Below are 20660 nucleotides of genomic sequence, written 5' to 3'. Positions count from 1 at the left end.
ATCAATATGCTGAATTTACAATATCTCGATTAAACACTTCCCAATTATGTGTAAGTTGTTTTCATATTTTCCAAAGCAACTCTTAATTCAGTCAACAACTTGATACATGTCTTCATAGTATGATGGCAGGCATTATGACTTACTGTAGCTTCAAATTAACATGAAAAAGGTAAAATATGAATATGATGTTGATTTTGATATAACATGACCATATTCTTTCCATTCAAATAATGCTGTTTAACCTAGATGAGCATAGAAGCAAAAATTGCTCTGAGAAGTCAAACCTAACTTTTTAGCTTTCTGTTTCAATATCATCCAAAAATGAAATAAACAAGTTTCAGGTCTGTCTCCAAACATCAAATGCAATTATATATTTTTAAAAGCCAGATTGTATACATTTTTACTGTAAGTTGATAGGCTTCACAGTTGTGCAAAAGAAATCCAAACATTACTGAACAGGTTATAGAGTGGGCCAGCAAATAAGGTGTTTTAAAATAACTTGTCCTGAATAGATTTTGTTCTCCCTAAGTCCCACATTTGGCTGTACAATCAAATTTGAAGAGAAATCCAGTTCTTGATATTTGTGTGGCTTTCTTTGTTTTTTAGTTCACATAGTAAAGCCAATAGACAATATTGAAGAAAGAAAAAACCACCGGGAAAAATATGCGTGACCATCGATCTATGGCATTTACATCAGTCAAGTCAGGGATATTAATTTTCAACTGAGAAGCACGTCTCCTTAATCGGCTTTTCTTTTGGGCCACGTGCCGTTCCAGAGCATTACGGCCAAAGCTGTGTCTTGGTAAGCCAGCCTTTCGATACTGGATACTTGATGTATCATAGGCCAGCATCGTGCTTCTAGGGTCCCCAAGCCCTATAACAGCTTCAGAGGCAGCCATCTCGTTTTTAATCTCAAGCGTGCTCAACAAAATGTTCTCATGTGGGTCCATCTGGAAAACAGAAGAAATTGTCTTAATGTGAAAACAACTACCAAACTCAACCAATTTTTTTAACCAATTATCTAAGCCATTAAACACTCAGTGCTAATCAAAAGAGAAACATACACAGGAGGGCTATGTGATGCTTCAGATTTGAAATCCACTAATGGTTTGGTGCATTAAAAATTCAGTTTCTATCTCCTTAAAATAGCTACATTCTTTCTTGAGACTGCAGAATTGACAAGTAATTCCAGGGAAATATGTGCTCCATTTAAGCAGTTTTAGGCAAGACAAAATATGTGTCTCATGATTTCCAAATTCTCCTTTTGCTTTCAAATCTGAAACACTGCCTAGTTAGAATATGGACACAGGCTCTTCAATTATTTTTTTATAGCTCAGGCAAATGGATTATATGACATATTTCAGTAGCTTTATCTGCTTACTGAATCTCAGTAAGTTTTGTCATTATGAGCTAATATTTATTGGTCTAATCATTTAGTTCTGAACATCTTAACAGTTTTTTTTATGAGCTCAAGGATTATGTAGCGTGAGATAGTGCAGGTATTCACCTACTTTCCTCAAGATATTTGTTATATTTGTTCTGTTCTTTGTATGCCGCCCTGAGTCTACGGAGAGGGGCGGCATACAAATCCAATAAATAATAATAATAATAATAATAATAATAATAATAATAATAATAATAATGCAGGGCTAATTCAATTTAAAATAATTTTGAAATATGCAATTGGGTGGGTGGGGGCTTACAATGCTCATTTTGGTATAATTAATTTTTCATTGTCAGAGAAACAGTGGTACCATATTATTGAGGATATCACTGAGAAGAAGAAAAATCAACCCTGGATCATCTTAATGCAATGACTAGGCACAGCATTTAGTTTTAACTTGAAAGCTAAAATAACCAGGTATTCATTTTATAGTAAAATCATATTGTAAGTTAATGGGGGTATTGGTGAGTTGGACTACGGAGAGGCGTGGCCCAGCTCTCACAGCAGGACATTGTTTAGCACCTCCAGATGTAAGCTGCCACATTTGAAATGCACAATGCCTTTGAAGAAACTGGGTAGGATGGGGCCATGGGGCAGCTAAGATGTCAGGCTTCTCTGCCCTCGTCAGCAAGCCAGGCTGGGAGGAACATGGCAAATTGCGGGCTGGGCACTGGAGGTTCAGAAGGCGGTCTCCTACATTGCCCAAACATGCGTTTCCGGCATGCGCTCCTCTGTCCCAAAGTGGGATTTTGTGGGGGGTTGATGGAAGGGAATATGGCGAAAGACGGGGAGGTTCTTTGAGGAGAAGCCCGGCTAGCTTTCTTTTTGGCATGGGGTGGGGGGAGGGAGACCTAATAAAAATCCAATTTCTCCCAATAAATGGGGAAAATAAAGGCCTGGAGGTCCAAAAAGGGGTAGAGTGGGGTCTATTCGTCAGACAACTCTCACTGCTAACCTTTCAGAAAGCCCTTAAGGTTGTTTTCCTAGGCATCTGGGTAAGGAAATTTGGCAAACATGAGATGTGTTGACTAACTGATTTTCTTGTTTGTCATTTTAAGTTTCTAATACTGATTTGTTGGTTTGTTATTATTTAGTATTATTTTAAGTTGTAAAAATCTATAGGCCCAGGTCAAGAGTTATATTTGTGAGATGGGCAGTCATATAAATCAGCTAAACAAATAATCTAATAATTGTGAACAAAATAGTGCTACTCCAGTAATTGATTCTAGGAACTCTGGTGATCCAGTCGTGTTGAGTGGATCCACATATCTAAACACTCACACACATCTCAATTAGATATGCATCACAATGACAGTGCTATGTTCCACCGGTGATTTGTTTTAAAAAGGGAGCACATTGGGAAGACACATGGATGAAGGGACATATGCTTGAAAAAATATTCTCATCCATATTCCTGGCAACCTGAAAACTTGAGATCTGCAAGCAACCGGTTTGATAATAGATGAGTATGTCAACCTGCCTACTGCCATAGCAGACAATGGCATAATTGTTTTATATTAGGATCACAAAAAACATATATGTTTCATCAGGCTTTTAGAAATATTCAAATAGTACTACGTATTGTAAATTTTACAGACAATGTTTCATGCATTTGCAGAAATGTGTACATTATTATTATTGGGTTAAATATGACATTATCAATTATTAAATTGAAATTGATAATTCTAGTCAGAATATCTGGGACTGTTACTTTATCATTTTATATGAAACAAACACATTGAGAACCAAGCATATTATTTCTGCATTCCCTTAAGAAATGTATAAGCATAAGCATAGCCAAGTCATTTTTCAAGACATTACCACTTCATCCTTGAAACCAAAAATCAGCTAGCCACTCCCAAAACAAGTAAATGGGTAGGGAGGATAATATTCACACAGTAAAGACAAATGTGCTCAGTATTTCCATGTGAATTTCATGGAACCAAACACTGAAGAATTCACCATTTGCCAAATGGTAAATTAGTTAAAGTTTAAGTCACTATATTGAAACAGTTTAAAAGAAAAAAAGTTAATTCTAGGGTACAATTGTGAAACAAATAACATTTTCATTAGAAATAATAAAAGAGGAGCATTGGTTAATTCGGGGAAGAGTGGTTAGGTTGAATGGAGTGAATCATACAAGCAGGGTGGGCAAGCTTTCTGAAAATTTATCTTTTATTTGCTAATTTCCAGTCAATGTCCAAACGTTTAACCAATATTCAGCCTTCTTTAGATATTATAGTTTACATATAGTTTATGGGCAGCTCTGAAGCTTTGTATGGCTGATACAGAGATGCAATTTCAGTTAGCACAGTATGAAGCCGCCATATGTTTAAATAATTTAGAAGAAAAATATTTTTTGAATATTAAATTTGTATGATTCATATTTTATTCTTGTAATCAATTTTCTGCAATCAAACATTTCTCAGGTGACACTACTATCTGAGAAGGCTGGAGGCATCTACTTCTCTTCTAAAACACACTGGAAATCATTTACTAGCAGAATATTAGTAATGGATGAACTTCCAGAGAAAGATGGAGGTTTTTTGTATTTTGCTTTATAAACATTAAACAGATACCAGTTTCCCAAAATAGGAAGTAAATTCAATTGATGAAAAGCAAATCGAACCAATGTTTGAAGTTGATTTGTACTTTTCATTAGGAAATGCTGAGTTTCAGAACAACAGAGCAGGTTCACCCATTTCTAATGGAAATGTATGCTTGTAACAAAAGAAAAGCTTACAATACAACAGTGAAAAACATTTATTCTGCAGGCGCTTGTCATCCAGAAGGATCCCAAAGCGTTTTACAGACTTTAGAAAGCAACATCACTTCACTAAGTGCAGTCATCTGAGGCAAAAATGTGGGAGCTAACTAACATTGCCAAACAATACAGTGTAGTTCGATATAGGAAATGAAGAATGCATTATCAGTTAGAACTAGGTGGTGATTGGGTAAATGATGTGGAGATGATTCAAAAGAATAAACACCCTTTGCAATTCAACCAAAGATCTTGGCATGAAGATGCCAGGTCACAAATAATGTGCCATTGGGTCTGCAATGAGTTCAAGCCTTCAGTTTTACATCCCTAAGGATAAAACCATTAAGAAAACAATAAAATATACCTTTGTTGAATACATTTCTGGACAATGATATGTGCCAATTATTCTTCTGTCCTGTAAGTTAATAAAATCAAAACCAGTTTCCTTAGAAAAAAATCAGCTGTTAGTTTTCATTAAAAATTAATGCACTATAGGCTATTATTGTAAACTACACCAATTAAAAGCACAGGGCACTGTGAACCAACAAGCAGCAGAAGTACTGTAGGTCCTTGTTTTAGAAATGCTGTTGTTGTCTTAGCCCTGACACTGTGGACAACATGTATTTGCAATGGAAGTAAATATAAGTGAGTGTATATATGCATGTATTACACACGCACACATATATATCCAAACTGGTAGGCATTGAAACCAGGCCAACCCTCTCCCTTCAACATATGAATTGAAATGACATGAAAATAACATTAAGAAGGCGCTTAAGGGTTATACAGCAATAAGACACAGACTTTAGATGTAGCATAGGATAATTCCATAGGAAGAAAGCTGAAAAGATAAAAATGGATGAATGGGAAAAACAAAAATGATGAAAATATAAAATGAATACTGTATTAATACTCAAAATTAGTAAGTCATGGAAACATCTTATAATCACTTTAAATCATTACATGGTAAATAGTACAAGTAGACTAAAAATCAATTATACAGTACCCTGAGATACTGCTGATTTTTTTTCTTTATATACTTACTTGGAAAGGAAATTCCAATCAGTTCTTAGAAACTCCAAAATGATGGCTATCTAAAGGAGTTGCATGTAACATTTTAATATATTAATGAGATGAGATCTAATATCTGAATATGTTCATTTATAATGAAGGGAAGTATTATTTTTTCTCTGAGAGTAATTTTACATAGATTTTTTTTTGGGGGGGGGGTTGGCTGAAATTTCTACACTGTTCACTTTTTTAAAAATATCAAATATAAACTGCATAACTAGCATGCTAAGACATGAAAGTTGTACCGCCTAATAAATCATTCACAAAATTTCGGCTTGATAAAGGGAACAATAAAACATGTGGAAGATGTAGGCAATATTTAAATGGTCTCTCTCCTAATTTGAGGCCTTAACTCCAAGTTGTTATAGAGTATAATTGAAGGTGCTAGTTAGTTACTATGTTATAGAGTATAATTGAAGGTGCTAGTTAGCTACTATGCTATAGAGTATAATTGAAGGTGCTAGTTAGCTACTATGTTATAGAGTATAATTGAAGGTGCTAGTTAGCTACTATGTTATAGAGTATAATTGAAGGTGCTAGTTAGCTACTATGTTATAGAGTATAATTGAAGGTGCTAGTTAGCTACTATGTTATAGAGTATAATTGAAGGTGCTAGTTAGCTACTATGTAGCTCAAGGTATGGGTATCTATAACATTATCTATTATTCAAGCTAAGTATCTATAATCACTGAAAAATAAAGCCAAGGGGACCCCAATATTCTTCATAGGAATTCTCCTTCTGTGTAATATCTTTCCTTCTGAGACCTTCTGGCCTTGCAGAAACTGGCATAGCTCTGTATGCTCTGGAAGACCCAGGGGCCTGAATTTTTATCACTAAATTATTATCACTGGTTTTAGCATATTATTATATAATACAATTTTAATTATTATATTTATATGTATTCTATTGTTTGCATTATTTCTTGTCTTTTACACAGCAGAATGAAGCATCTTTCTAAATAAAATAAATACACAAATAAATTATCATTTCTTAGCTTTAAAAAACTCTTCCTGAATGGTATTTTGTTTAAAAAAATTCTAAACTTATTTACTAGATACTATTTTGTTTGTCTTATCTTTCTGAACAGTTCTAGAATTGAATGGCAACTAGAGACCATTAAAATGAAAACAGCTTTTATGTTCTTTTTTGACATCAGCTCAGCTAGTCCTATCAGATAATTTATTACCATATCCTTTTACACATTAATTTACAGATTTTTGGCCTATCTTTTACATAATTTAAATACATTAAGAAATAAAACTTGAAAATTTAAAGTCCCATTGCATCCCGATTAATTGTTTTAACTGTCAGAAAATTTATCCTTAGTTAGGTTACTTCTATCCTTGATTAGTTTCCAACCATTGCTTCCTGTTCTGCCTTCAGGTGCTTTGGAGAATAGTTTGACTGTCTCTTCTTTATGGCAACCCCTAGTCCTTCTTTTCATTAAACTTGATCTTCCCATTCCCCTCTCTTTCTTTTCCCATTCCCTTATTATTAAAAATATGCCAAACTATTGTCCAGAGGAGATAGAAGGATTGTTATAAATATAGGCATCTATTACAAACCAAAATAAAGAAACAAAATCACTCATGGAATAATACATTATTCACATTCTTTGACCTGAATTGGCCCTCCTTGATCAATGAGTAAAAGTCTGTTTCTGTTCATTTGGGTCCTGTGGAATTATTTCATGAATATTTTTTTTCCGTTATCATAATGCAAGCCTTGACAGTTTGTTTGTGTCCTCACTTCAGAAACAAGTATATAGGTCACAGGGTGTGTGTTGGAATGTACACACGCTACCTTTCTCCCCATGTCCTGTGCATTTTCTGCTTAAATAATACTCTGCTAGAGTAACTATTTCTTTATTTGATTGATTAAAACTGCTCAACTCATCAACAGAATCCTAAGCCTCGTTCTGGGAAAAGAATCAAGTCTTAAGAGACTTCTGGAACCCCAGAAGAATGGGAGCCATGTACATTTCCAGTCAGATGCTATTCCAGAGGGTAGGACAATTTTTAGAATAATTCCCATTGGAAACATGTTTATGTTCTTTCTAATAGACATAATCAAAAGAGCTTGGAGTGCAGCCAAGCAAACCCAATGACTGTTCTGGTCTCCTAACATTTGAATTTGCTGTTCATGTTTAATTATATCTGACTTGGCTTTGCCCTAACAACTAAAATTACTACAGTTCCATAAGGCAAGGAGCTACAAACACACACACACACACACACACACACACATTACAGATACTGGAAGGTCTGTGCAAAAAACATTGTTGAAGGCACTGGATAAATTGGGTTCTGTAGGCAATCTTTCAGAAAGGCAATTATACCATCTGATTCATTTCAGAGATCCTTCTTTAGAACACCAGGCAATATTCTATGAGAACAAATGCTAGACTGTTTAAACACGAGGTGATCAAATGTAGAAAGTGTTAAACAGATACTTAGATATGGATCATGAAATTTCATCGTAGCTCAGAGATAGAAGACATTATCGACTTTACTTCCAAAAAGCCTGAAGCTCTAAATAGAACATTTCCTGAATCTTTGAATTAGGAATACTTTTAAAATCAAATTGTTTTGAATTTGAAACATCATGTTTTTAGCATGAACCCAACTCTTATTTTAAGCATTTGGGGAAGGTAAAATTCACTTGAAGCAGCTATTTCTCACTAAAAACAGGCTGTTTTGGACTCAGTGTTTTGATCCAAAGCATTTGTGCACCAGTGTTTTGTATGTAAATATAGACTAAAAAAATTCCTCAGAAATAAAATATGTTGCCTGAGAAGAGTACTGTTGTGCCAAAAAGTATTTAATTTTCCAAATGTATTGGAAGACAACCTTACTGATGATGTAAAAGGAATGTTATACCTTAGACACTGGACAGAGTTTCTCAACCTTAGCAAACTTTAAGAGAATTGGACTTTAACTCCCACAATTTCCCAACTAGCCATACTGGCTGACGAAGTCCACCCCTCTTAAAAGTTGCTGAGGGTGAGAAACTTTGTCGCAAAATGAAAATGCAATTCTGAGATCATTCTGATGCATAAAGAGTCTTGCACAGCTGATTTCACAAATTTTTGGGTGATGTTACCAGGATTTCTGTTGCAGAAATAAGGCAAAGCTACCATCTATATTTTCTGGAACAGTCTACAGTTTGCTATTGTCTACATCATATTACAGTGTTATTACATTCTTAGCCATAAGGCTAAGGGAAAATAGCAAACAATTGTATTCAGGAAATGAAGACAATGATGGTTCAGAGCAAATTCTTATATAACATCAGATATAATGATCAATGTTTTAGATTGGTTTTTTTTTGCAGTATTAAGACTGCAAATTCAATATGAATGGCATGAAATAAATAAAATTCATTTATTGAATATATTTAATGCTATAGCCAATCTTAACTTCTATGTTATTTTTTGAACCATGTAGACCAATTTTTACATCATGAAAAATTTAACATTTTGTTGGGAATTTCTTTTTTCTTTTTGGTGGAGGACAATGTTTGGAATAGAAAGAATTTTGGATAAAAAACAAATGCCAATTAAGAATTGATGTGTTATTCTGATGCTATATGAGATAATCAATGAAATGAAGTTCAACACAATGCAAGAATTAAACCTAGAACTGCATAATATCATGGTTCATTTGCATCCTAAACTGGAAAACGTACTAAGTTATTGGGGGGAAATTAATATTTTTTAGTCTAACCTTCATATTATTTACAAAGGTTTGAGAAAGGTGTGCTGTATACATTATCTTAAGTTGTCACAGGTAAGATACACCAGAAACTATCTACTGCTTCTATCAATTCAAACAATAGCTAAATAACAGATTACCAAAGGGGGAAAATATTGCTAAGCCTTTGTGTATTTTGCTCTGTGAAGTCGCATTCTGCTCTCTTTCCTACATTAAAATTCCCAGTTGCTGAGAGTTTTCTTTTCTTTAAAATCCTCAGAACAAGCAGTTGCCATTGGGACCCCAAGAGGAAAAAAACATTTCCTTAATGCTTTACCCACTTTTTATTATTTCTAATCAAAAGAAATTTTGGAAAAAAAGAAGAAAAATAGTCTGGAGATTGTATGAAAGCAGGATAAGTCTTCAAAACCAGAATAAGATGACACTAAATTTGGTGCAGCAGAAGCAAGCAAAAGAGAAACTGGATTTGGAAAGTGAGCTGCAAAGGAAAAAAAAATCCACATTTTTCATAATACAGTATGACCTTATTCGAAAGAAAATTTCACAGCACTCAGAATTCAGCTGCATATTCCATTCTTAACCACTCTATACACCCTTCCTGGAATTATTAACCTTTATTAAGGCTTTTTGTTCCTTATTATCCTTTCCAAATTGATGAAATACTGAAAAGAAATTATGTAAAGCCATCTAAGATATTAACTGTCTCAGGGGTGGGTTCCTCCTGGTTCTGATCAGTTCACCTGAACCAGTAGCGGCCCACTGGTGATGTCATGATGACATCAGGAACCTGGTTTGGTCGGTGTAGGTCCATGGGCGCCACCATCGTTGGTTTTTTTGCATTTTTTGGTGAATTTTTTTATTTTTTTTAAATGCTTCTGAGCATGCGCATAAGTAGAGTTTCTGGCCCTGCGCATGTGGTCACCATCTTGTTTTGGGCTTTTTTTTAAATGGATTTTTTAGCACTGTGCATGCATGCATGCACATGAAGTGCGCCCATGCACTATGGGAGGAAGCAAGCCAGTAGCGAGGTAAGTTAGAACCCACCCCGATCTGTCTGTATGTCGTCCCCCCCCAGCCCAGTATAATAATAATTTAAGTTTACATTAAAATAATTTTCTAAATACATTTCTCCCTCGTTTTCTTTACAGCCAAGGGAGAAAGGAAAACATCCCTTCTCTGATGTTTGTCATGTCTGCATTCTAGTTGTGGGCTAATTCCCAAAGGTCATTTCTACAAACTGATATATTCCAAACTTGCAAAGAACTGATAAAGAAATAAAGTGAGACTGGTATAGATCTATTTCAAGCTTTTTATCTTTTGTCAACCAAGCCATACCCTTCTAAGACTCGAACCTGGGCTGCTATGCCTTGCTAGGCAGTGATTTTCCCTCTAAGCCACAGTCTCTACTCCCTTTTATATATATATTTTCCCCATTGTGTCCCTAAGGTAGAGCTGGTGGGCAGTGGATCAGAATATTTCTAATTCCTCCATTTGAAGTGCCATGCTTTCTTTCTTGCTGGTTACATAATGCTGACATGTTTTAAAGACGTTGAGACATTGATTCTTTTTATGTAAGATGCGAATTGTCTTTCCTTATTTTGTTTTTTGATTTACACACACCTTTTTGTCCTCTAGATTCTCACAATAAAACACAGTCAACAAGATAAAGCATATCATTTGGCCTCCTATCTAAAAGAAATCCTTCCTTGGGGTTATGGTTTTTAATTATGTTTCACCCCTTGTCCCAAAGGTTTGGAAAAGTCAATCTTATTGCTTTCTAAAATGATTGCAGGATTGTGGCTGTCCTAATCTTAGCTGAGCGAGCAGGTTATTCTAAGTATTTTTCATCTGTACCTCTATTCTGAGTGGTCATTCGTCTTATTTTATAAACGGAATCCTCTAATTTAAAATAAAATCAATGTAACATTTAAGTTGATGAGAAAATAAGAACAAAATACTTGAATTTGCCCATCAACGTAATACCTAAACAGCACACTCAGCAGATCAAGAGTCTGTGGTCATACTCTCTATAATGAGTTACGCATATTTATTTCACTCAGAGATTGTTTTATGTCTGCACAAATGTTCTGGGAATTTTTGCATCCTCCCACCCTCTCCCTTTATGTCTAAACTATATAGCAGCTCATAGATAGAAGAAATGGGAATTATAAGTGAGTCTGGCTTGCAAGTGAATAGCTTTAAAGTAGTTTTAGGTAACAAATTTAGGTAACAAATTAAACAATGATGAAATTTTGCAACACACACACAGACACGCACGCATACACACAAGTATGTATGTATGCATGTATAAAATGTAGTGGAAGAAATGAACACTATCTGCCACAGATTTCTAGTGTTTTCATCTATTATCATCTATTATTGATTAACAAATTATTTCATTAGCATATGTGATTTTTTCCCCTAGTCTAGGACATAGTTGATAATTACAATTTTAAACATTGTAGTAGCAAGATTATGGCAGGTTTACTCAATTATTTAGAGCAATAATAAGGAAAAAATATTGGTGATCCCCAAACAGAAAACGGGGGTGAAGCTGTGTGTCTCATAGGCCCCAAAGAAGCTATCCATGAAAAAGGGAAAACTAAGACATTATTGCTGTAGAATTACACACCCTTTGTGGAGAATGAAGAGAAAAATGTTCAAAAGAAAGCAGAGTTAAATGCAATCTGAAGCAAAGCAAATCTAAAATGGTAGAGTATAAGAATATGAATTAAGATTACATGAACATGTTAAATATAAATACATTAAAAATGTAAAAAAAAACCCTCTTAAATAACAACAATAGGAATGGGTGAGCAAAGCTAAAATTCAATATGATTGGAAATAGGTTATATTAAACAATTACTTTAAAACACACATACATAAACACAAACAATATGGTTTAAATAAATTTAAGACAAACATAAATACATCTCTAAAAGGGACTTTTCAATCATCTGATAGTTGATGACAAAAAAAGAGTTAAAATGAAGACATTTTTCCTACTGAAAGATTGAAATAAGATCATTCTAATTCTATTCTACAACCTTAGTTAACTCTTCTGTAATTATTAAACAAAAGAAGGATATAATTGAACAGAAAAACTAGCACAAAAGGCTAAATCAACATGGCTTTAAAATGAAGTTGGCTGAATCAATTAATAAAATTTGGCATAGCAATATATGATTTGTTAATTGTTCTTTGGATGTAAAAATTACAATATAATACAAAATGAGAATGTAATGGATACTTTATCTGGGTTTTAGTAAAGCATGCCATATACAGTATTATACAATATCTTATGGTTAGAAGGCCAACATAAGATGTCTTGGACAGTTAATACAATCAAATGGATCAAAAACTGGCTATCTAACCGTTTTAAGAGGGTAATCGTAAGTGGCAGTCCATCTAGTTGGGGAGAGATTTCCAGTGGGATCCAGGGATCGCAATTCGGTCCCATTTTGTTTTATATCTTTATAAAAGATCTGGAAGACAAAGTAGAGAATAGGCTAAATAAATTTTTTAGATTTGACTACTTAGGGAATGGTGAGCAAAACTAGAACTAACATAGTAGTTGTAAATCAATTAACTCTAAGTGTCTCTGAAATTGGATGATAGATTTTACATTCCATTATTTCTAAACATAGAGACAGAAGAAGGTAACAGAACATAAGAAACTCAACAGAAGGAAAAAGGTGATTTTTATTACATAGATCTTTGTCCTCCGTTAAATATTTTTATGCTAATAGTACAGATCACATGACAAAATAGAAGAGGCTACACAATCTCACATGAAGCCTGATTATAAATACTAAATATATAAAGAACTTGGGAAAAATGAAAACAAAGAACATGAAAGTCAAGTACAGGAGATTAAAAGCCAAATGTGGAGGAATAAGTTCCATTAAAGCCAATGGTAAAACATGCTGAAATATTGAAATGGAAGTTCTTTACATTAAAAAACCCTCTGGCAAATATTTAATATAATAGTCTTCATACTATGTCTCTAAGTTATTTCCGTGCAGAGTTAGCACAGAAAAATGGCACACTGAGAAGAAAATAAAATGGAAATTCATTACAAAAAAACATGGAAGGAGATTTTCTATATGAAGACACTGGAAATTCAAAGTGTATATTATAATTTAATTCAGCAGATTAATGCATACATTTTTTGGGTAAATTTATTGTTTTTTCAAAACTAAATTAATAGTTTTAATTGAAACAAATACAAAAACTGCATATTATTACATAGAAATTGTACAACAAATAACAGCAGATTGTGAGGTAAAATAAACTTTGCTGCACTTGCCATCTTTTACAATACTATATTATGTTATATTATTTATTTTATAGTAATTTCTTTATTTGATTATTGTGAGACATCCAGAATAATTTTAATTTTATTTGGCATTCTTGGGCTATTTTCCAGTATTTCCTTTTTTCATAATATAGTTCTTTTAATATCAACAGATTTTATATTACTAATTTTAAAAGAGAATTTCTCATTAGAAATACATCCTGTGTTTAAGACTCCAATTTTAATTTCCTATTCTTGTTTGTTAAATTGTGTGATTTTAGTCCTTAAATGTAATGAATTAACAACTGTTCCCAATATGTTCTAGATGTATACCCCTACATGCTGCAAAGCACTCCCCCACCATGTACTAATCTTCAACATTAAGCTGCTTCAGTTAGATTATCTCATGCATCTTAGAAGACACTTACTAACACATAAGGTATTTTTAATGGTTTTCCTTTCATTCAAATGGTAGCATTCTCCCAACTGTCTAGTCCAGGGGTAGGCAAAGTTGGCTCTTGTATGGCATGTGGACTTCAACTCCCAGAATTCCTGAGCTAGTTTGACAGGAATTCTAGTAATTGAAGTTCACAAATCATAGAAGAGCCAACTTTGCCTACACTTGGTCTAGTCCAAAGAAAATTAAAAAGAAAAGAAAAGAAGAAGACTGTATTCTATATAAAAACACTACCATTTTGATGGAGATCAGTTCTCGAGATTAAGTTTGAAAATATCTTTCCTTTGGAAAAGTCTGCCACAATCACCTTATATTGCTGATGTTCTCTGAATTTACACATTCAGCTGAAAATTCTGATTTATATGTTTAAATTTATGATCCTATAAATACCAGATTTGGCCAATATATGAATACAAAATCAATTAGGTTGCTTTACAATACATGTGTAGGTATTTGAGATGAGATATCCCTCTAAAATAATTTGGAAGAAACTTATATTATTGTAAGACTTTATGAAAACTTCAGAACTACTGAGAAGTTTGGAAAAGGATGGAGCTTCTGAATGCTTTGTTGAAGATTTGTTTTACCACTGCATATCTGGATGGGATGGTGAGGTTGTGGGCAGTAATGGAATGACTAAAATTTAGAGTTGCGCATGATCGGGAAATGCATCAGATGCACCAAATGCCAAACCAGAACTCTAAATCCCCCAAAATGTTGCTGCTTAAGAGTCTCATTAATCTCTAGTTACCATTACAGTATCTGTTAAACATTCCTAGAGAATATATTGACTTAGCAAATAATACTTCTGAATCTACTTTTGTGAAATTTGACATGATTTCTTGCCACAGTGCAAATCTATAACATTATATTTTAATAGACATTGTCCCTCAAGAGAGAATATCAATTAACGTATTCTACAAAAAACATTTAGAATTCAGTTTAGAGATGTAAAGCTTATATCTATTTTGGATTACAAAGGAGGAAATCAGAAAAAAAATATTTGTCTATACTATTTTTAGTTTGCTTTTCTTTTTCTAAACATTTATAAATAAAATAGAGTTTATCTCTATATAAAATGTCTATAATAATATAGATATTTTTGAATATATATTTTGAATAGCTGCCCTGAGTCCCATGGGATTGGGCGGTATAGAAGTAAAATAAATAAAATTAAATTAAATTAAAACTTCTTCCTTCCGTCCTTTAATTTATATAGTCACACACCTTGCAAAAAGAATTCTGGATAGCACATAACAATGAGATAAAACCACAATGTAAAAAACCAGATATGTAAAAATCCATATTAATAAATATCCTTAAAAATCAATTATACAAACTCTAGGTGATGTGACGGATAACAATGGCCACCTCAACAACAGAGGCATCTCATCAAGTCTACAGTGTCCTGGGAGTCCCAGGCCTCATGGATGTGCATAATCAGTAAAGGGCAGCCATTCACGGCCCTAGTGGGGGGGGGGGCACGCATGCGCGTGCCCTTCAGCTTCCTGCGCATGCACTCAGGGTGAATCATATGCACCATTTTGCCAGTTTTTGGCATTTCCTTGCTTTTGCACATGTGCGGAAGCAAGGAAATGTCAAGCAACTGAAGAGCGGCACCTCCCCCCAGCTCCGGCCATGCAGCTGTGCTCTCCCCTGCTGTAGCAGGCATCTCTCACCGTGGCTATGGGACGATTCACTCGGCCTGCCCCATCGCTGCGGCCTGAGATGTCTGCTACAGCACGGGAGAGCACAGCTGCGCAGCAGAGCTTGGGTTGGTTGCTGCTGTTACTTCACTTGGCATTTTGTTGCTTTCACGGTGGAAGCAAGAAAATGCCAAGTGAAGCTCCAACAACAGCGTTAGCCGGCTCGAGCTCTGACTGCTTAGCTGTACCCTCCATTGAACCCAGACCCAAATCACTCCAGCCATGGCCCACAACATCCATGTTGGCTGCCCCTCTCTGGACCTCAGCCCTGCTTTCCCATGGCTCTCCTGTTGCCTGAGCCTGGCCAAGAGTGAGGCCAGCAGTGCCTCATCAGTCTGTTTCCCTGAACTCCAAGACTGCTGCGCCAGGAGATGTGCCCGCCGCCCTGCCTCCTCCTCGCTGGCTGGAGGAACTCGAGACCCGTTTTGTGGAGTGGCCCAGCCAGGCGATGACAGAAAATGACCCTGGACCGGCCAGGCCCCTGGATGCTTCCCCTAGGTTGGCCTGCTGGATTCAGACTTTTCGGAGCTCTGGGAAGCAGAGGAGCGGAGGAGCGGACTTCAAGCCTCATGATCTCTTTAATGCCATGTGATTTTTATAACAACTGCCATGAAAATGGTTGAAAAATAAGGTCTAATCATATGATACCTCTGTACTGACAAACAACTTATGGTTGAAATGTTGGTACCCATCATGATAGTAAATTGAGGACTGACTGTATTCCATAAAATCCCAGGCATCAACCTAATGGAAAGAAAACCTGATCTACACAGAACACTGTAATTAATTTTTTTTTAAAGCTGCATTCATTTTTAAGTTTGTAAAGAAGCCAGGTTCCCAAATATGTACTGTTATTTTAAAATTAGGCAGTTTTCATTCCATTCTTTTTATACTTCCTTCTTCCATTGTTTTATTTCAGAATTTACATACTATTTTTCCTCACATTCTCACATTATTGCTTTGTTTATTTTATTATTTTGTAAGAATGTGGTATAGAAGGCATCTATATGTAATTTCTGAACCTAGTGGCTTCTAGCATTTTCAAACCTCATCCAGCCATTGTTCAGCCAAAAAAATAAAATAAAAAATAAACTACATTTTGGTAGGGAGTGATGCAGAAATAGGGTTTTATTTTCTTTCACTTAGCCTTTTACACTATTTTGTTTGTATTTCATGTGGCTAAGTGACATTAAAAAAACATTCTAAGCATTCTGGAAAAATGCTCTTGTCTATTGTTTCTTGCTTGGTTGTCAATTAAGAGCAAGTCTTGTGCTTTAAAGATCCTATGATTCTTAGAAAATGATTGTCATTATTATAAGCAAAGATGAGCTAAAATATTTCCAAAGGTGCTTTTTCAAGAGGCAACTGGACTTACTTTGTTGTTCATTAAAGACGTTTCACTTCTCATCCAGTTCTGACACTCAGAACGGAAGAAGCTTTTTGGATGAGAAGCCAAACATCTTCAAGGAAAAACAAAGAAACTCCAGCTGCCTCTTGAAAAAGCGCCTTTGGGATAATCATGACCTGAATGACTGTGAATCTCCATAGATATTGAGCAAAAGTATTAATCTTTTTGACTTCTGGAAAGCAGTGCCTCCAGGGGTTACCCTTTGCCAACCAAGACATTTGCTGTTTTGCCTTCTGTTGCATATAGCAGAACACTATTTTTGCCCCTCCTGCTGCATAACTCCTCTTTTCCAACATCCACCTGACAAAAATAATGACCAAGCCAGCCACAATTTCAGAATGTTAATTAGGGCAGAAGACTATTGTCTCTCCAGCAATTGCCCCCTTGCTGTAAAATACTGGACAAAAAAAAAATTACAACTCAAACTCATTTGTGAGAACATATGGCACTCTAAACTCACTGACATTTTCAACATTCATTGTAATAAAAAGGTAGATACAAAATGTAATTAGGATTTTAATTTTTTTATTTATTTTGGGCAGTCTGACTCCCTGGAGGAAATAGAATTTTCTTCAGAGTTAGTATTTGTAGCATATGCCGACTATTGTGGAAAATATTTTTCAATAGGTTCAGTATTTTTACTGAAATACACGAAATGGGCTAGACATCCAAAGAGTTACAGATATAGATACAGATCTAGTCATAAGTTATTTCAAGTTCTTTTATTAATTTCAATTTAATTCAATTTATGGATGTCTACTTAAATCAGATCAATTGAATATAGATCTCTCCAAACTCCATGAAACTTAACTTTTTAAGTAAACATGATTATGTTGTGCAGTAAATTTTAATTAACGTAATTTATCAATGTTTTCTAGATTCTTGTCTAGTGAAAAGTCACTAATGAAAGCAGTATATCACTTAGACTGAAAATTGATGAACGCTAGCAAATCCTTCTTTTCCCTGCCTCGCTATACTGCATAATCTATTTTAATAAAACTAAATATAGAAGGCTAGTAAGTATGTCTATGCTATTTAGTCAGTCATTGTGCAGTTTACCTCAGTCCATTTGTAACTTATAAGCAAATAAAATTATCACAGCACCACCAATATTATAAAACTTGGGTTGGAAAAGAAGAAATTTTTAAAAAACAAACAAACCCTAATCTGGAATTATACAATCTTCAATATATCTCTGATCTAATTTCCTTAATTTTCATGCAAATACTGATAGATTTTGGATTGCAAACATTATTTATACATTCAAGTTTTATACATATAATTTTACAAAAATATATATTATCTGGATTTATTCTGTACTTCAGTGGAACTAGATTTTCACCGATACCTTTGCTGTAAAAATATATTGTTAATAGGCCAGCCTGTAAAATAAATAAATGAACACACACACAAATACACACACACACACACTCAATTTTTTTTCCTCATAATACTTCATGCAGCTCTTTAGCACTTTTAGCCATCATTTTGGATTGTAAAAGTCTTGAATGTGCAATGTATAAATCTTGGAAATCAACCTTGAAGAAATAAAGTTCCATTAAAATGGCAATGTAGGCTCCTAATGCATTAAAAGATGATTTTTCGCAATCTTTGTAGATCAAATAGATATTATTTATTTTGTAATCAGTCATTTTCCTACAACACTACTTTTTTTTGTCTAACGTCACATATCTCTTGACCATTTCAGATTTGGAGTACTAACCAGAATCAGGTGAATTGAATAGTTCTATTAAGAAGCAAAACTGTCAGGAACACTTCCAAGAAATAATTTAATTCTTATAAATTGCTTATATGTATGTGTGTGTGTGTGTGTGTGTTATTTATTTATTATAAATGATTTTTTAATGTTGCTTTTACTATTTATTATTGGTTATTATCTATATTGTGTCTTTCTCTGGTAAATCACAGAACAATGTAAATTAGAACAATGTAATAAGATAGCATAAAATGGTAAACAAATTTAAATAAAATACATATTCAAATGCAGGAATTGAGCACACCAGAAGTATGAAAAATGGGGGGGGGGGGGAGAATTCTAACTAAACAAATGTTTACCTCACTTTAAAAAATAAATAAACTTCAGCATGTCTTATTCATTTGAGTGCTTTGAAATGGGCTTATTTGATCTCTATGTAATGAAAAGCTGTAGATCAGTTTTCATTTATATTTTCATTAGACTGGATAATCCTCCAGCTGTAAATAAGGGTACATTTTCATTGCATTGGAGCTTCTGATCATCTGGAAAACCCCATCTTAAAAGTCAAGATGTTACTCTCTTATTCCTATGTGACTCGTTTGGCAGAGGCTATCGCTTCTGAGAGGCCTGTTAGGAAGAAATGAATTATCTAATACTGCAACTGGGAGAGGACACTCTATAAACTTCCCCATTCAATTTACCTTGTTGACATCCATTCGTAATTTCTCATTGTTAGCACTGGCAGCTCTTTCTGCTGCTTTCTTCTGGCGCTGCGGTCCCCTCCCAAAAAAGATGTAGTTCACCAAGGCATACTCCAGAAGAGCCATGAACACAAAGACAAAGCAGCTCATCAGATACATGTCGATAGCTTTCACATAGGGGATTTTGGGTAGTGTTTCTCGCAGATGGGTATTAATGGTTGTCATTGTCAGCACCGTTGTAATCCCTGCAAAACATCACAAGATTTCAATTTAGTATGCAATTTATGTTTTCTCTGTTTCTCTGTGTGTATTGAATATAGGTGTGTGTTTTTCTTGTTAATGTACAAAGTTCATTGTATTATAGGGCGCTATATGGATATATCCAGAAAACCCAGAAAATCCAGAAAAGAGGAGTAAAAAGAAGCTTCATTCCTACATTTTACTCCTGCTTTCCTTGTTGTTTGATTTTGTTATGATGGTACTATGTAAATTTTAAGTATTATTAAGTATGCAAACCAACATCAAGGAAATGCAGTAAAATTTTGGTTTAATGATTCAGTTACAATTAATGAATTTACTGCCATTTAATAGACTAATGCTTGGTAAACTTAGAGTATATCAATTGAATTGAAGTTTTACTGCAAATGACAGCATTTATATCAATTATGCACACAACTGATGCAAATTTGGGTTTAATTGAGCTCTGTTAAAGCGCAATGGAAGTTTCTTCTCTTGATGATTTGTTAAACAAAGATTTTAGCACAGGGAGAATGGAGGCTGCAGTTTTTCTACTTCATGTTCTTTATAATTAAGATCAGTGGTGGGTTCCTATGGGTACGGTCAAGTACGCAGTACCGTCAGCAAAATTTTGGTCAGGTACACAGTACCAGTAGCAAAATTTTGATTTTATTTCCTTTTTTTTCCCTTCTGGGATCTGGGTATGTTTTTCCTATTACAGTAAATGAGGTTCAATGTGCATAATTTTAGAAGAGCTGTGTGTACATATACTTTATATATTAGATAATCAGGGCTGGGCTACTGCCCAGACCTGGGGGAGGGGAACGCAGTGGGGTAGCAAAAATGGAGCTCCATCCCCAGAACACCCAATTTGCACTGAAACCTATTGAAATAAAATGCATAAGCCACGCCCACAGTGTGGTAGTAAAAATTTTGGTAGCCCATCACTTATTAAGATGTTTAGTTGTTTTCTGTTTTGAAATGTTTGGTTTGGTTGTCAGAAAATAATATCTTGTTTAGACTTTAGGAGCTTGAAATGGACCTCATAGATTTTTCCACTGAAGGAACAGTCAACAGTATGTTTAACACATATTACATTATAGTAGTTGTGGCCTGCCAGCAATCTGTGCAGCTGATAGCAGATCCT

General features: G+C 34.6%; 1 protein-coding gene across 2 annotated transcripts in view; it reads right to left on the bottom strand.

Moving 5' to 3' along the window:
* Positions 1–599: 599 nt before the first annotated feature.
* The window catches only part of GABRB2 (gamma-aminobutyric acid type A receptor subunit beta2), a 146683-nt gene continuing 126622 nt past the window's right edge, over positions 600–20660 (bottom strand). The window contains exons 8-10 of one of the 2 annotated variants that reach the window (XM_070735896.1): positions 19277–19521; positions 12365–12475; positions 600–950 (exon numbers count right to left, since the gene is read on the bottom strand). In XM_070735896.1, the coding sequence (XP_070591997.1) occupies positions 603–950; positions 12365–12475; positions 19277–19521 (704 nt within the window). In that variant the 3' untranslated portion in view covers positions 600–602. The remainder of the gene's footprint in view (positions 951–12364; positions 12476–19276; positions 19522–20660) is intronic. The other variant, XM_070735897.1, reaches the window with a different exon arrangement.

This window comes from Erythrolamprus reginae, chromosome 2, assembly GCF_031021105.1.
Source record: "Erythrolamprus reginae isolate rEryReg1 chromosome 2, rEryReg1.hap1, whole genome shotgun sequence".
Classification (NCBI taxonomy): domain Eukaryota; kingdom Metazoa; phylum Chordata; class Lepidosauria; order Squamata; family Dipsadidae; genus Erythrolamprus; species Erythrolamprus reginae.
This window is presented reverse-complemented; position numbering and strand designations above follow the sequence as displayed.